The following is an 18,916-nucleotide window of genomic DNA, read 5'->3' as shown; positions in this document are numbered from 1 at the left end:
CTCATATGTCACTTCTTCCTACATCTCTGTTTCAAACAAGGAAATGTGAAAGCCCCATCAATTCTTGGAATAGTGTCCTACAACTACATAGAATACATAATCCCAGAATCTGATATCTTTACATTGTTCTTAGAATTTGGGAATAGTACCAATGGAGACCTTATTCCATGAATTCTCACCCTACAATATCTTACTTGCTGAGATTTGCATAGGTCCAGGTATGTCAAAATTATAACACATGTATTTCAATTTGGTCCTGTCAACAACAATGTGCCTATGGTATCATAATCACAAACATAATTAGGCAAAATATTATGATTTTGTGCAGACCAATGAATAAGTCTGTTTAATTGTGTGTGACTCTTACAAATGCAAAGTCTGATCTCAAATACTAAAGAGTCATTTGGTTAAAAGATTAGGGTTTCTGTTCATTTCATCCATGGGAAAAGCAAAGGTCACAGTTATCTTTGATTTTCAATATTTCTGTAAAAGATTAGAAAATTTATTATGGACAGAGATCTACAGATATCATTTGTAGTCAATTTAACGAATATACTGAACAAGGTGGTATTGCTCCAATCCCTATGCTTTGAAACACATAAGAGATGGGAGAAAGAAGAAAGTGATTGGAATATATTTTTCCACCCATCAACTATGTGTATGTATGCATTTGTGTTATGTTTATGTTAGAGAATTTTGGAACTTTGTAATATGTATATATGTAAGTATTTTTGTATGAGATTAGACTCATATATGTGTTGTGTGTGTATTCACACACATACATGAATATATGTTTGGGTTTGTCTGTGTAAAGTGTGTGTAAATATGTGTTCCATTTTTCATATCTTCACACACATATTTATGTAAAGATGTCTGGGTGTGCTTTACAACTTACTCCTTCTACCAATTGTATATATATATATATATATATATATATGTATGCATTATATGTATGCATTATATGAAATAGTTGAGGCCTTTTTGTTGGAACTTTGTAACATCTACCCACTAGTGTGTGTGTGTGTGTGTGTGTGTGTGTGTGTGTGTATGTTTGTGTGTGTGTATGTGTGTATCTATGCACAAATATACATATATACAAAAGCTTGGATCCTGCCTGTGGGAAATTTGTTACATCCTCCAACTAGTATGTGTATGTGTATGAGTATGTTTGTACACGTGCACATGTGTATATGTACACATGTGTATATGTACATAGGTGTTTTTGTGAACTGTTTGGAAACTGCTTGCAGTAGCTGGGCTTCATCCATCAAGTGAGTGACTATGTATGTCTTTGACTGTATGTCTTTTTTCCTAAGTGTCTACATATATACATTTGTACTTGTTAAATTGCTGGAACTTATCTTAGCTTCAACCAGTAAGTGTGTGTGTGTATGTGTGTGTGTGTGTGTGTGTGTGTGTGTGTGTATTTGAATGTTTGATCTTTTTCTTTCTTTTCTCTTCTCTAAATTCAGCATGTCATAGCCAGTAGTCCCTGTGAGTTTCTGAGTAAACCCATGTCTACTGTTCTAAGTACTGACTTGCACAACCTGCCTGTCTTGGGTTACTCTGTGCTGTCAAAGCTGATTTATTGCATAGAGTAAGCTAAATTCCACACAGAGAAGAGATTATTTCAAGAGGCTGTTCTTTCTCTGACAATTTCACAAGGGTGTTGTTGATGATATACTTAAAGATGTGTGTTATAATGTAAAGTGTCTAAAAAATAAGCCCAGTCATCTCTACCCATTTGTGATCCTTTCTTTGTGGGTCCCTATATACTAACACCTTAGGGGAACATGGAGAAGCAAACTCCCAGTATAAAGTCTTTGTACCATTCTTCTATCCTCTATATCTTTTTTTAAACCTATGTAATTTTAGTTATTTGCATCTCTCTCTCTCTCTCTCTCTCTCTCTCTCTCTCTCTCTCTCTCTCTCTCTCTCTCCCTCTCTCCCTCTCTCTCTCTCCTGTGTGTGTGTGTGTGTGTGTGTGTGTGTGTGTGTGTGTGTATGTGTGTGTGTGCATGTGATTATGGGCTTAAATAGCTTCAGTTAATTATAGTACCCAGAAGAGAACATCTATTTCATTGTAGAAATTGGTACAAGTGTTTGGTAAGTTCTGTAGGTTGGACTAAGTATTGAATCAGTCCCCCTGTAAGAGCAGGCTGTAATTATGAATGAAATTACAACAATTCATCTTTGGAAATATTCTAACAACCTGTTGGTAAAAATATTCCTTTTCCCTCTGTGCTCCTAGAATAACTCTTCTAACTATTATATAGCATCAGGAATTCATTATCTCCTGTTAAAGAGGAAGACTGTTTTAAACATTGTAGAAGATTGTAAAAGACAATGGGAATGTCAGTAAACATGGTATTGCTAGGCAATATAGTCACAGGAAACGGTGAGAGCCATTCCAAACACAGATAGGTATGGCAATGTAATCCAATATTTGGTGATAATGAACCAAGTATATATTTTTAAGAATTTATGAAATATGAACATGGGAAGATGATTTCACCCTGACCATTTGAAGAGAATTTTGTTCTGGTCTGAACAATACTGTGTAACATTTGGGAACAAAGATGCATCCCAGCATCCCTGCACTGGAGGCCAAAGTGGAGAATATCTCCACCGCCACCATCATCTTGCCTTTGCTGCTATGGTAAACAGGAATGAAAGTGACCCAGACACTGCAGAACACCAGCATGCTGAATGTTATGGATTTGGCTTCATTGAAAGCACCAGGAAGATTTCTGGAAAAGAAAGCCAGAGTGAAGCTCCCAAAGGCCAGGGTACCCAAGTATCCCAATACACAGTAAAAGGCAGTGACTGAACCCTTATGACAAACAATGATTATATGGCCATGCTCAGATTGTGCATCAATATCCACAGAAGGAGGAGAAGCTCCCAACCAGACTGCACATAAAATGACTTGAATGAGAGTACACACGAGAATGATGTAGTTAGAAGCCCTTGAAACAAGAATATACTTCATCATTCTTTGTGAGGCTGTGATTTCGAATGCTAGAACGACAGTAATTGTTTTGGCCAACACAGTGGAAACAGAAACAGTGAATACCACTCCAAATGTGATTTGTTGCAGGATGCAGGTAGCTGAGTTTGGATGGCCAATGAAGAGCAAGGGGCAGAGGAAACAAAAGATGAGTGAGATGAGCAAGATGTAGGTGAGAGTGCAGTTATTGGCCTTGATAATAGGAGTGCTGTGATGCTTCATAAAAATTCCAAGAACCACAGTTGTGAATGCAGAGAAGCACAATGAGATTAAGGAAATTGCCATTCCCAGGGGTTCTTCATAGCTGAGAAATACAACAGCTTTGGGAATGCAGTGACTCTGCTCTGTGTTTGGATATTGGTCCTCTGGACATCGGGCACACAAATCAATATCTAATAGAGAAATGAAGGTATTGTTAGTTCAACTTCAGCAATTTGACTGATAGGATATTTCATGTAACCGTGTAGAAGAGGTGTTGCCGTGTATGAGTCTAGTTGCTGAGAATGCATTGAATGTCACTGCTACATGAAATAATGGAATCTATTTTGTAATCGATTTAATCATCGTTAGGGAAATGAAAGTAACAAATATTTTTGTCTATTTTACAGTATTGTTGTGATCTTTTATCATGGGTGCTTATATTTATTAGTGTCTTTGCAGGTAAAAGTAAGAGAAGTTCTCATTAACATGATAATTGTGTTTATATAGGGGAAGCATGACAGTGAGAGTGAGACTAGAAATTTATATGAATATAACATTGGTGTTTGTCCGTGAAAAACTAAAAGAAATTCATAATTTATCCAATTATGCAGTAGTAACACCACATTCCTAAACCTTTTCATAAGAAGAATGCAGCCTATTACTGAAGGTACAAATGTCAGTAATTTCCACCATTGTATGTGAAGGAATCTGATAGCCATGGCACTGAGTCATTGACTGATTGCAATAAGAGATAATGTACTTCCTAGTGTAGAAGTCTTTTACATGGAACAATGCATTTGTGGAGAGCCATTATCAATTTATTTTAAAAGAGAATACAAATTAAGCTTGCTTTTGAGCAGAATATGTTGGTCTTGGCGAATACTCGAGTTTGCTTCATAGCACCAAGGTTACCTATCTCCAAACAGTGTTGTTGAATTTCTTATGTCTATGTCTAATGTGAAACTGCATGAATATTACAAAGCAACAGGTAGAAGTTGGTTACCTCCTACGATTTGATGGGATCTGGAGGTAAACCTATACCATCATGCTTAGTGGGAAAGGATTTAACTGCTAAGCCATCTTACTGACAAATAAATGTCCCTATGAGATGTCACTTTAATTATATTGGTTCGTACAAAATAGACCAGAATAACAACATGCTTGTCATTTGTCTTTATTTTGTCTTGACTAAATAGTTATTTGATTAACTTGGGCTTTGGTAGTGTCAATGCCATTTGAAATCTGTGGCTAATTCCTTTCAGATCAAAACAATTTTATGTGTTTTACTGTGGAAAATTTTAACTAAACAATATGTAAAATTACTATTATGAATATGAATAGAGGAAGGAAATACTAACTTGAATATATAATAATTTTGTAAGTTATTATTTGCTGTCTTCACTCATCTTACAGAGAATAAGGATTATTTTTTTAACCATACTCAAATGGCTAACTTTGTCTTCCTTGTGTTTCTGTACATGTAATGTGTGCATAGAGTTATGTAAGGGTACAAGATCAAGACAACATAAGGAATACTTTAAAGATTCATGATCTATGTATGTTTTTTGAGAACATTAAATATTAGAAAATATCTTGTCTAGGGTACACTGGCACTGAAGTTTTCTTCTCACAACTATTCAGTTGATAATATGCCATCTACTATAACATTTGAAGGAGGCAAAATATAGAACAATATCTACTTTTATCTTAATGAGGACATTTTAAATTATTTTATTCCTATGATGACTAACTGGGAACAAGACATATTTTATTTTAACTTCCACTGTAGACCACTTAAGCATTCCAATAGAGAAACAAGATGATGATCTGTTTGAAGAACTTATTCCACCAGGAAACACTCACTTGTCTCATTCGAAATCTCATTTTCTGGGCAGGGTTTGCAATGAAAACAGCATGTTGCCATTCCATCCTTCCCGAATTTTCTATATCCAGGACCACAATCAGCACTGCATACAGAAGTTGGCATCTAATGAAAAGTAGACATATGCTGCTAACAGAAATTTTGCTTACTGCTTCTATAATTATACTACATTAGCATGTGATGTTAATGAGCTAATTTTATATATACCAACTGATTACCAGATTTTACTTAGTGCATTGTATGATGACAGACATCAATATATGGAAAAAATTGAGGAGACGTTGAATTGTTTCCCAACTCCTTGAAATTCATGAGCAAAAGCTGCTAGTGTCCTATGTGCAAACACTACAGAGATTTCAAGGTTGTTATTCTAGTTAATTTCTCTCCCCTAAACACATAACACAATATAAAGATATAGAGAATCCTATTTAAAAAATTAGCACCATCACTTTAGCCTGTCATCAAATATGTGAGGCATATATTAAATTGTTAATTGATGTAGGAGTGCTCAGCCTATTGGGAACAATGTTGTCTCTAGCCAGTGGAATATTAGAAATCATGCAGAACAAGCCAGTACGCAGATTTCAACGAGTTTCCCTTGCATTATCCAAATCCATGTCTTGTCTTTTCTTGAGTGTACTCCATGAGCCAAATTGACCTTTCCTCCTCACTTTGTAGTAACTGTATAATAGCAGCAACATAGTAGCAAATTAGGAGTAAAGGACATATAAAACAGGAAACAAGGCCTCAAATAAGGCATCACATAGAGCTTGCAAAGGGTGTGAAAACCTGAGGAAGATTTTGATTTCCTGAAGTTAATTCAAGTATTTCTTAAATTAAGAAAATCTTGGTTTTCCAATGAACCTCATGATGGGTATCTATATGCTGCATTGGAATTTTGCTGATATCTTCATTCTGAATTTCCACCCTTTTTTCTTAGTTTCCTATTGTCATCACAGAGTTGAATATCTACAGATTCAACTCATGATCTCTAGGAATCTGGTTAACCACAACTCTTCCTTTTTTGTGTGAAAAAAATATCTCCCTTTATAGTATTAGTAGTTCTCATCTTCCTTTATAGATCAAAGCACAAAATTTTTCTTCCTTTTACTGGTAGTATTTTTCATTATTCATTTTCTCACTAAGATTTTAAGACATTTAGGATGAGTTGAGAACATGCATTTCCTTGTCCAAATTCTTTTCATTTCACTTAAGGCAGAGTATCCATTTCAGCCCGGGTTAGAAAAGTGTAACTGCGAAAGTCTGAGTAGCCCCAAATGCTTAGAGATTCTCCTCACACATAATTCAAAGAATGCAGATTAAAGGCATGTACCACTACAAAAATTGGCCTCATTTCTGATTTTAATGGAAATTATATAATACTCCTGTTCATGTAATACAATTTGACATAGACAACTTCATTATTGCAGCATGTGTTCTCGTAGATTGCCAGATACTTATTTTTTCTCTTTTAAATTCTGAAATGATACTAGACTGCATTAAGAGCGTTTTCTGCACTTTTTTGTGTAAAATATAATTTTATCCTTTAGTTTATTTGTGTGATGTTTTAGACTTAACTGATATGCACATGATTGGTCATGCTTACAATCATGGAGTAAAGTTATTTGAGCATAGGGACTAGTATTTTAGCTCTGTTCTTTACGTCTATTAGGAGATGTTCAGTCAAGAATTATTTCAGGCATGTTGATCAATGGTCAATGAGGTAGTAATATAATTATATTTCTTCTGTTCAACTTTATTATATTGCTTCCCATCATCCCATTTTTATATGTGTTCTCCTTTCATGTATATAAAGGATATTTTATTATCCCCCAGGCAGGCCACAAAGGAATGTCCATTTTTTGTTAATCATTTTATTTGTTTCCATTTCAATTGATATACCCCTTCCTGGTCTCCTGTCTACCAAGCCTGCTTTCCTTGCCCCTCCCCTTGCCCACTAAGAGAGTACTCTTCCATTTACACTTCCACTTCAAATTCTTGTATCTCCCTTCTCTGGGGCATCAAGTCTCCACAGGACAAAGGGATAAAAATGTCAATCATTAGTAAACCAATAATTCCCACTATGGCCATATTTATGTGAGTGTCCTATGCTGTTATCTTTAGCCATGGTGCTATTTGGGTCATTACTACTAACAAGATCCCTATCCTGGCCCCTGGCTCTGTGGAACCCAGCATCTTTGCTGATATCTGTGTTTTGTTTTCTTACCAAAATTTCTACAGATATATATGGTTGCCACTGTCAAAAGGTGCAATGTCTAGGCTGGATTGTCTGCACCCAATGCCCATGACCTGTGATAACACCAAAGGCCACGCGGATGCCCAAGCTGCTTACGTCATGCTCTCTCCTGGAGCCATACTGATCTAAGTAAGCTTCACTGCTACAAAGACAAGTGGAATGACAGGATCCAGGCTGCTCCATATGGCAATTTCTTGATCCATGTTCCTATTGCACCATTCAATGTCTATGTTGATATTCATGGCCCATATTATGATTGGGAAGACTTGGGAATTTTCATATTCTGGACTGGAGTGTGAAACCACGATGATGTACATGAGGTGTGCAGACTCTTGAGGGCCTTGCCTGTGTCTGTGGCCTAGCTGCATTTCGACCCAAGGTTTCTGTCTCTGATAACACTATAAACAATGTAGAACCCCATTATTTTTTCTCCTGATGCGGTAAAAATGCTAGGCAACTACTTTTGCAGTAAATTGAATGATTGTATATTCATAGATGTGAGCGAGGTACAGGAAAGTTTTAGGTAGCAAATCCTACTGTCATCCCCACCACGACCCTTCCCCCACCATCCAAGGAAAAGAAGTAGCTTAAACAGGAAGCAAATCCAAAAGAAGTCTTAAAATATATGATAAAGAACCTGATGTTAGTTATTCACAATTGAGGGCTTCTAGAGAGACTTTGTCAGGGAACAAATATATCCTATTTATAAAGCAGGAACTGAGAGTTTTGCCATGTTCCAGTGAGTAGAAAAATAACAGAATGTGGACTTTTTCATTTAAATTTTATAAAAGATGCTCTAATGCAGAGGCAGATAGTACTGGGAACTGGGTATTATGTGAGATTCCCAAGGAATCAATGAAAATATTATGTTAAAAATAAACCAAACTCATTGTGTTTTTTGATTAGAGAAGATGACCATTAATGCTCAATTATTACTAAAATTATTTGTTAATTATTGTTCAGTTGTTACATTAATTTTGATATATTTTTAACAGACATTGTTCTGTCAGGCATTTGAATGTTGTTTATATGTTATTTTGACCTCTTATGCTCATCTTACTTTTTAAAAAGATTTATTTACTTTATATATGTGAGTACACTGTCACTATCCTCAGGCACACCAGAAGAGGGAATCAGATCCCATTACAGATGGTTGTGAAACATGTGGTGGCTGGGAATTGAACTCAGGACTTTTTGAAGAACAGTCAGTGTTTTTAACCTCTGAGGCATCTTTTCATCCCTCATATTACTTTTATATATGATGGAGTTCTTTTAATGTCCTTAATTTTGTTCATGATGAATATTTTTCTGTCTCCTTTTATTATAAGAAATAAACTTACTGGATATTGTAATTAGATTGGCAATTATATCTTTTACTTTCTGAAAGACAAAAATTTTATTCTACACATTTAAGAATGTCTGTTGCAGGATAAAATTGCCAAACATATAAAACCCATGTAAAAAAGATGGCAAAATGTGGAACCCACATATTCCCCTGAGAAGGGGAAATAGAATAGACACCATTGGTTAATGTGTTTATCCACTGAATGGAGCTGGGTGGGATGAGATTATAATGGGATGACAGGGGGAGAATGGATTACAGAATATTTGGAGATACTATTTGTATTGGGTGTTATGTCTGAGTGAAATTAGAAAACTAAGGCTGTAGAAAATTCCAGAAATCTATGAGGGTGACTTTAGCTAAGTCTCCAACAAAGCATGATAGGGAGACTGAAATGTCCATCTCCAAGAACCTGGCAAATTTTCCAGGGTAGGGATTGACAACATGCCATCTCCAAAACTATTGATCTAAATTTGTCTTACCTAAACATATGTGTGAGGAAAAATGTAGCAGAAGATGAGTGGGTAAATAACCAATGACTGGTTTAGCTTGAAAAACATCCCATGAAAAGAAGCTTACCCCTGATGCTGGCCATAATATTCTGTTACACTTGAAGGCAAGAGCCTAATAGATCCATGATATGAAAGGCATCACTCAGATATTAAAGGAAGCAGATACAGAGATCCACACCCAAACAATAGGTTGAACATGTGGAATCCTGAACAGGAGGGGAAAGAAGGATTTTAGGAGCAAGAGAGTTAAAGGAAACCCAAAGAAAACCTACAGAGTCACCTAACTTTCAGACCTAAGCTCTTAGAGAGACTGAACCAACCACTATAAATAATGCATGGGACTGACCTAGGCATTCTAAACATTTAACCGTTCTGCAGATTTGTCTTTATGTGGGACTCCTAAGAGCAATACTGATGTCTGCATTTTACTCTGTGCCTTTCTTTTGTGACAGTTTATCCTACTGGGCTGCCTCTACTGATCCCAATAGGAGAATATTAATCTGTGCCTAGTTGTTGTGCAGCATGATATGCCAAAGAACGTTGATATCTGGAGAGTGGAGACTACCCTTTTCTGAATAATGATGGAGTAGTGAATGAAAGTGAAGTGTAATGTAGGAGAAAGAATAGAAGAGAAGGGTAAGGAAATGGTTATCAGTCAGTAAAGTGAAAGACTGAAAAAATTAACTACATTTAAAAATGGGTGAAGCTAGTGGAACCTGCTGTTATCCAGAGATAGACGTTCTAGGAATGAGGGTTCTCACCTTCAGCTTTCATATCTACTCCTTGTCCCACTATAAATTTTACGTAGAATTTGTCAAGGACTATAACATTTCAAAAGCTGACTATTTGCTTTTTCAAAGTTGCTGTTTATATGCTTCTAGCATACATATGTCTACCTTTTTCACCTTATTTTGCATATGTACTGCTGCAATATAATGGACATATTCTGGATATCTAGAGTGTCTTGTGCCCGGTGGTTTTAAATTTGATCTTTTAATCATACTTCCTTATTCACCTCTGACTTTCACTTTTCCTTGTTGTTATATCTGTGTCATAGTTTGAATTTTCTACATTTTATGCCTCTTCCTTCATGTCCTGCCTATTTTGTCCACAAACTGGTGCACGCCTTTTGTTAGGCTATTCACTAAGATTTGTTTATATATTAGTTTGAAATTCTTTCATCATTTTGTAACTTACTAGAATCTCTTTGTCATATCCTCTCTCAGTGTCTCATTTTATCAGAGTTTTCAAAAGTTCATTGCATCCTCCCAGAGATGATTACTGCCCTCTTTATTTTTTTTACCATTCTTATAATAATTATTTGATTCCTCATTTACTGAATCAATGAACATACTTTCATTTAAATCTATGACTCTAATGTTTGGTATATTTCCTTGATGATTCACATTTTTATATTAGATTCCACATTGGCACTAGATTATATATGAGGAGAACACAGTTAACGTTTTTATAAATCTATATTCCTCCAGTTAACAGTTTATAAGGCTCATGTGAGGCCTGAATAGAATACACAGAGGATTTCAATGTTGTCCTCTAAATGGATATATATTTCTTCAAGTATACTTTCAGCTCTTATGTTCTTTTCCCTAAGATTGGCATTCTTAATCATATTGTTGAAGAACAGTAACTTTAAATTTCATACCATCTGAGCAACATGAGATTTTACTTCAAATGAAACAGGGCAGTTTGAATATGATACATGAAAACTAATCACATCAGCATTCCTATCTAAATTATACCTAAAATGCATATGAGATATATAATTTTAAAAATTCCTCAACTGCAAATTTTTATTACTAACAATTTCTCTCCATATAGAGAAGGCAGCTAAGTATAGACTTCTTTGTTTGAATAATATATGCAAGAATCAATGGGCGAGATAAGTTTCCTTTACTAAGTATTATATTTTACAAGGTATGATTCATGGATGGAGCCATGGCTAAATTCTGAAGAACAATTGTTATTCATGAAGAGGACCCATATTTGATTTCTAGCATCCGTTATGTGGCATGAAACTCCCACAAATGCTCTGAGATTTGAATAAATCTTCAGCTATCCACATATACTACACGTGCAGGTGATGCAAATATACTCATGCAGACAACACTCTCATACCAGCATAAAAAAGGAACAGAAAAATCCAGAGTGTCGTTCATAGGGTATGTAAATTTATCATAAAATGTTAATGTCAGGTTAGTAAGATGTTTTGGAAATTTAGAATTAGTTATTAAACAGGTTTGAGAATTCCATTATAAAAATTGGTAACTTGGTTATGATGAATTTACTCTGTCCTTACAAAGAGCCAGAGTCTTTAAACATCCATTGAAATGGTTTATCATCAGATTGGAAATCATTCTGTAGTAGCAATAACGGAACTAATAGAATATTACTTACTATACTGGGAATAATATCAAACTGTTTTCTAAAACAGTTAATATTAAACGAATGAAACAGGTTCTGATATAATGCAAATATACTCTATGCCTATTGAAAAATCCTCAATGAATTCCAAAAAGTCATCTTAAACAGGAAACAATGAGCATAATAGAGGATTCTAGAAATTAGTCTCTCACATGACAATAAATTTCATTTCACCAGTTTCAAGGAAGTTTGTATGCACACACTTGACAGTATAATTTAAATTAATACAACTATGCTGAACCCACCTGTGCATTTCCTCCGGCCCACTCTGTTACATCTTCAGAGAAATGTATCTGTTGACCATTTGGAAAATATGGACTAAACATTCCTGTTTTAACTTTAAGTTTAAGGCCCTGTGGGGAATTCCAAATATAGAAAATATCATACACTTCCTGCAGTTTGTCTCTTCGGTTCATATTTACTCTGTCCCCAACAGGATTAGTGAACGGGTTCTTCCTCAGCAAGGAACACAGCTGAAAGACAGGCACCACACTAGAGTGTACTCTCTTCCTTAAGTAAGAAAATATATTCTTATTTCATCTTAAAGGCAGCTATATTGACACATGTAGGTGAAATTTCTCAGAGAATGTAAAGAGATGTGCAAAATTATGATGTTATTTTAGTTCTTTAAGAGTAGATTAACTCTCAGGCACAAACATGCATGTAGACAACAAAATATGTTTGCAATATAAAACATACACAGAAACAAAAAGACTAGCATCCATATAGAGGTTCACACGTAACAGAAAAACATATTTACTTATGCAAACGTACACATACATGCCCAAACACACATGAAAATATAGATGTACACAGAGACAGACTATGCAGGAAAAACCTTGAACAGACACAGATACACACAAAATACATATGCATGTATACACACACAGAAACACAAGCATAGAAGAATATTTATGGGTAGACATATATATGTACTGGCCTCTACATAGAGAGACACTGACAAACAGATAAATTGATGACATTGTTTGTAGACAAACAAGCAAAAATGAAAAAAGCATACACAAATGCACACAAAACACAGAGACTCCTGCAGATACATGAATTGATAATTATATACAGGAATATGCATACTGACAAAATTCATCATACAGAAAGAACTGGAAACAGACAACCTTATTTTCATTGACATAGGCAGATGGGGAAATATATCTATAAAAACCCTTCTATTTCTACGTCCTTCTATATTTCTCTATCTAAATATCTAGATGCAGTCATAGATATAGATATATACCCTGATATACAGGAACACAGAAACATAAATATACACTAAGAAATACATATTAACACACATTCCCACACATGAATGTATTGCACTGAATTCTAGCACTATTTTCTGTGTGCATATTCTCAGAGTATTAACTGATTCCACAAGCCTAGAGTCAGAACAGTGTGAGCTGGGATCTTTAGTTAAAACAATCCCCTACAATAATAATAACATACATAAGAATTAATAAACAAGGACTCATCATGGACTGGACTCCTGTGGATGGACTCAATATATTTTCAATATTAAAACATATATGATAATACTCAGTTAATATGTAACAAAATCACAGATCTACACTGATGCACAATGACTTCTACTCTATTCTCTTAACATTAGAGTTTTATACTGATATCACGATTTACTTAGTAAAAATTCTTTGATTTTGGAAAATATTTAGCACACTCATTTCGGGCATTTACAGTCTCATAAAACTATGATATTGATAATACTAAACACCATCTAACAGTAGAAATATTACCTTCTTACAGCTATAACTATAATTTTTGCCATTGTCCTCAGTCATATTATCAAACTTTTGAAACGTCATCTCATGGAGTGCATGGGCAAAAGCATACACAGCATTGTATATGTCATAACTCCCTTCAATAAAGGCCATGTCAAAAGTTTGTACCATTAGCCATTCCAGTGAGTGATTGGAAGAGCAGTTCTTCAGTGTCTTACATTTAGATGCTGAGACTTCACAGTTAAAGTGCATCCATTCCAGCTTTACCAGAAATTCATCTGAGTATTTGACAGGGTTCAATTTCTGGACAAAAGTTTTAAACCCAGAAATCTCACCATGGTGGTGTCCAAAAGCAAAAGTCCAGTATCCGTTACCAAATGTGAAGTCTTTCATACTAGGAGTGACGTCCCACTGTGAGGTGGTGATCCATATTTTGTGTATACCTAGAGATTCCCACATTCCAAAGCTCACAGCTAATGTACTGTCTGTGTCGCCATAAATGATAACAACATTTGCGGATGATGTCATGATTTGTCTGTAATACACTTCAGCTCTTGACATGTATGAACTCATATTGACTGGAAGAATGTTGACAAAGGCAAAGCAGACTGTATTTTTTTCCATCTCTCTTCTCAAATAAGAGAGAAATTGGATGCCTTGATCATTGTCTAAGATGACCAACCCTACCCAGTTCCAACTGAAATGAATTATGAAGGAGACCAAAGCAAGGGCTAGAGATGTATCATCAGAGGCCATCTGATATAGATATGGAAATTTTTCATCATCACTCAAGACAGGATGATAGGATCCATAAGTAAGATGAAGGAACTAGAACACAGGAAGCACATGATATACAATGTATTCCTAAGAACTTATAAACACATTTTTCTGCACAGTTCTAGAAATCAAAGCTAGCTATTATCTCCCCCTAATCTCTTTTTCATATAAGGTGATCTGGAAGCACTATCAAGCTTGTGAATAATCCGTTTGAATTACAGAAATTTGCCCAGGCCTAATAAAATCATGCTGTCAGAAACAGATACATGATTTCATGATTGAATCCCCAACCTTCCCCCAATACACACAGACACACAGACACAGACACACAGACACAGACACACAGACACAGACACACACACACACACACACACACACACACACACATGAACAAAAAAAAAAAACAAGCCTTACCTTACCTTACCTGCTGAGATATGAAGTTGTTTAGGATTATGTGAAGTGTCACAGTTGTTGCCCAATTTAGTCTTGTAATTGCCATTACACACTTGGAGAATTCTTTACAGACATAATTAGGGAGAATATCATGATTTTGTAATCCCATAGAAATGAGACTGTTTAACTCAGATTCCCAATCACAAGAATATTCTGAGAATTTAGATATTAGAGACATATTTGGCAAAAGATCAGGGTTCCTGTTGATTTCATATATGGAAAAAGCCAAAGCCAGAGCATACTTGTGGTTTTCAGTATGTGTTCTGTAAAAGGTTAGGGTGTTTATAATGGAGAGCAAATTATAGATATCATTTGAAGTCAATAAAAGGACAGTCCTGCATTGGATTGCATTATCCCAACCCCATAAATATTAATAAGTGTAATGTGGTTAATATGAAAAATGAAACTGGAAGTTCATAAATCCTTTGAAATGTTCATGAAATGTCATCCTTCATAATTGATGTTATCACTAATAGTAATGATATCACTTTTCAAAGAATGCAACACATCCTTCAGCATCCATATATTGCTTCCTTACTCTAAAGAGAGCATAAATACTGGACTTTGTAAGACCTTAAATCCAGTGAATTTGTAAAGATCAAAATATGAAGTTAGTGGTGGAAAGATTTCTTAGTTCAATTTTTGATGCAACATAAACAGGGACCATATCTAGGAAATGTATGATAGTAAGTGAATGTTTATATGAAAGCTCTATAGAGCTAGGTGTGTCACCAACATTAGTGACCATAGCAGATGCACTGGAAACTACACTGCGATGGAAGGATTATTAGCAGACTCTATGGCCATTTGCCTAAATGCACCTGGGATAGTCATTGAAAATATATGGGGATTCTTTTATAAGATACCATTGGCTACTATGATATGGAAACTGTCTAGGAGAGGGATGAATGTGATAGATAAATATTCACATTTGTTGTATTGCTCAGTTTGCATCTCTATATGTGTAAAAATACTCTGTTTCATATTAAAGTTGTAATATAACATTAAGTCTCTAATAGAATTTGGGATTATTTTTTGTTTTGCAGGTTAAAAACAGAGTACAAAAGACTCAGCTTTGCCTTGATTCTCATGCTCAGTAGTTTTGGCAATTATTGATGATGACTGTTCCATGGAAAACACAAAACAACTTACTGTATATTTGAAATGTGACTGAAGTATTCATTCTCCAAATGCCGTTTTACTGCATGCATCAAGAAAGTACATCCGATTCCCATGTTTCCATTCTTTTCTTCTTTCTGCTTCATTCTCCAAAAGCATCTGGGATAAATAAAATCAGCCACAAGAAGTGGAATGTTCAGGAGCAAGAAGAGTAAAATTATGGTAAACATATTTTTCCTGCTCTGATCCTGGTAAAATTGGTTGTAAAGTGCCAAACAGATCAGCAAATCAAACAGTTAGCAAAGTATCCCCGTGTACTATTATCACTGTGACTGAGGAAGATGCTGCATATGTATTCATGTTTCCTTTTTTAGAGCAGTTTCTTCACCCCTAGAGGAATCATTGACTCTCTCTCCTGAGAAGCTTCATCTCATGTGCACAGCGCATGTGATAAACATGGTTGATAAATACAGATGAGGATGGTATAGGTAGTTCAATGACATCACTTACGTTTGTGAAAATTAAGGTCCCTAGAAAGATTCTACTTTGTGAAAATTCGGTCCCACAACTGCCTCAAAATCTGTTTATATGAACACGTTAAATAATATCAATGAATTTTATTAGTTGATTCACTGTGAGACAAGGATTAATGGTTTAGAAAGGACTCACAAAATCTGAGGTCACGGCCCTTGTGTCACAAATCCCCAAAAGGGAAAAAGTACGATCATGTTTGGAGCTTTGGTATCCACTGACAATGTAGTTTGGACAATGTTACAATAGTGACAGGTATAGAATATTTAAACAAAATCTGTCTTCAGGACTAAAAATTATGAAAAATGCATAAATGCCTTGAATCTTGCTGTACTCAAAATTATGCAGGTCATTGTAGAACCACAATTTACTTACATATTATTATTTTTATTAATCTCATTACTTATTTTGATTTGTAAATACATTTAGAATATTCTACTTTATAGTTAGAATTTTATTTTCTTCTAATATATAACATGAAATTTTATATGAATTCGAAATATTTTGTTTATTTGCATTCTATTCAGTGTTCTGCTCTCAGTCCTCTTGCATTTTAAATATTCAACAAGGTCCAGTGAAAATACTAGATCTGTGTATTCATTTCCAAACCTAAATAAGTCTTAGCACTCATATTCCCAAAAAATTTTAATGAAAAACTAAACTGAATATTTGAGTTCTAAAACAGGATCTTCGTATGTAACCAACAGATCTCACAGATCAATACCTTTAGACCTATTTCTCCTAGTTTATATTTGATTTTCTACCTTGCTTTTGCTAATTTTATATTCCTGTAGTTGCAGTGAAGAATTCTTACAATTATTATCTTAGAAGGAAATAGTAAGTGGAAAGAGAACCTGTGTTTAATGAATAAACTATTATACAACTTTCCTCACTCTTCATCCCATAGGAAGAACAACCATATCAGCCAATCAGACCCCACGGAGTTCCCACAACTAAACCACCAACCAAGAGTACACATGGAGCGACACTTGCCTCAAGCTGCATATGTAGCAAAAGATGTCCTTGTCAGACATTAATGGGAGGAGAGACCCTAGACATCAATGGGAGGAAAGGCTCTTGATCCTGTGAAGGCTTGATGCCCCTGTGTAGGGCAATTGGATGGCATGTAGGCCTGAATAGGTTGTTGGGTAGGGGTGATCACTCTCATAAAACTGGATGAGGGAGGATGTGAAAGGAGGTTTCCAGGGGGAACCTGGAGAAGGGATAACATTTGAAATGCAAATTATCAAAGATAGACATCATTCAAAACAGACAATTTTTTCAAAAGATATCACCTGCCTAAGTTCAGTCAAGGCTAGATTTAAATAAACTTATGGTCATTAATAAAATAAAAGCAATCATATTTTTTAAATTAAACAAAGACACAAACAAAACAAAAGAAAATAATACAATAGCTCAGGACAAGCACAAAATACTCTTCATATAATTCCACAAAATAGAAAAAGAAGGTAATACACAAACCATACAAAGATTGAAGAAGATGAATTATGGCACAATTACCCTTATAAACATTGATGCAAACATAATCAAATATTTACAAGCCAAATCCAAGAAGACATCAAAAATATCCACCACGACCAAATAAGCTTTAACCTAGAGATTCAGTAGTTATTCATCATAAAAATCATCTGTCAATGTAATCCAACACATAAGCAAAGTGAAAGATTAAATGTAACAAAAATAGAATTTGATCTCAAAAAAGCTTTGGTGAAAATGAATACTACTTCATGATAAAATTTTGGAGAGAATATGGTTGCAGGGATCATACCTCAACAAAATATAGACAATATACACCCATCCTGTAGCCAATGTCAAATCAAACAGAGAGGCAATTCTTCTAAAATCAAGAATGGGAGAAGGCTTTTTTCTCCTTCCTTCCATAAATATTAAATATATACTTCAAGTCCTAGGTACATATTCTTTGAAATATAAATTTGGCTTTTCGGTCTTTCTTAATCTTTTTGTGGGTATGTGTCTTTTGCCTGTATGTATGACCATTCAATTCCTGCATGTGTGAGGCATAAATATACCAGAATGATGATTCAGATCTATGGTAATTGGAGACAGCTTAGTGCCCCTCAGTGTATGCTGAAAATCAGACTTTGATTTTCCTCATGAACAGAAATTGTTTTAAGTCAGTTGAGCTATCTCTCTACCATTGAATTTTACCCTGTAAACGAAACTGCTCACTAAAAGAACTTTGCTTTGTTTCCTTAATTATGTCATAGCTTATTAAAACTAAGGCTTGTCTATGATGCTTTTCTCTATGGTGATGTATTGGTAGTAATAAAAATTTCCCTTTTAGGATATTTGAAAGCAGTATTTTTTATTATGGGTCCTAGGTATATTGTTAGTGTGATGATGTGGATGATTTTAAGGTAATCACTGCAAACTGTCAAATAAGAGAGCAGTATGACTTTCAGAGGGGTAACTTCAGGAAAGTATTCAAACTTTAGATAAAGAGATATCTTTGGTTACTCAGATAATATAATATAAACATTCTTCCTCAGATTGATGAAGAGATTCACTCTCAGGGAAAATAACACAAGAGCTGAAAGTGTGGTTACTGATCTACACATCCAGAGAGCAGCAGTGAATTCTTATGTCTAAACTGTAAT

The 18,916-nt window shown here is 35.0% G+C and overlaps 1 protein-coding gene across 1 annotated transcript; it reads right to left on the bottom strand.

The window, feature by feature from the left end:
• Window positions 1–2,428: 2,428 nt before the first annotated feature.
• Window positions 2,429–15,976, bottom strand: LOC147996757 (vomeronasal type-2 receptor 116-like). Its single transcript, XM_087609992.1, has 6 exons — window positions 15,780–15,976; window positions 14,599–14,890; window positions 13,413–14,225; window positions 11,892–12,119; window positions 5,075–5,198; window positions 2,429–3,402 (listed from the first exon to the last, which is right to left on the bottom strand). Exons 1-6 carry the CDS (start codon window positions 15,974–15,976, stop codon window positions 2,483–2,485), a joined length of 2,574 nt encoding a protein of 857 aa, XP_087466118.1. The 3' UTR covers window positions 2,429–2,482.
• Between the last annotated feature and the right edge of the window lie 2,940 nt (window positions 15,977–18,916).

The sequence above is a fragment of the Rattus norvegicus genome, chromosome 1 (assembly GCF_021556685.1).
Source record: "Rattus norvegicus strain SHRSP/BbbUtx chromosome 1, alternate assembly SHRSP_T2T, whole genome shotgun sequence".
In the NCBI taxonomy this organism is placed as follows: Eukaryota; Metazoa; Chordata; class Mammalia; order Rodentia; family Muridae; genus Rattus; species Rattus norvegicus.
This window is presented reverse-complemented; position numbering and strand designations above follow the sequence as displayed.

Coding starts and splice junctions, on each gene's coding strand:
- LOC147996757 (XM_087609992.1), bottom strand. CDS start 15,976: ATGTTTACCATAATTTTACTCTTCTTGCTCCTGAACATTCCACTTCTT. Junction 14,891..15,779: donor AGTCACATTTCAAATATACA/GTAAGTTGTTTT, acceptor AACCTTTTACAG/AACACATACTGAAAACCACA. Junction 12,120..13,412: donor ATAGTTATAGCTGTAAGAAG/GTAATATTTCTA, acceptor CCTGTCTTTCAG/CTGTGTTCCTTGCTGAGGAA.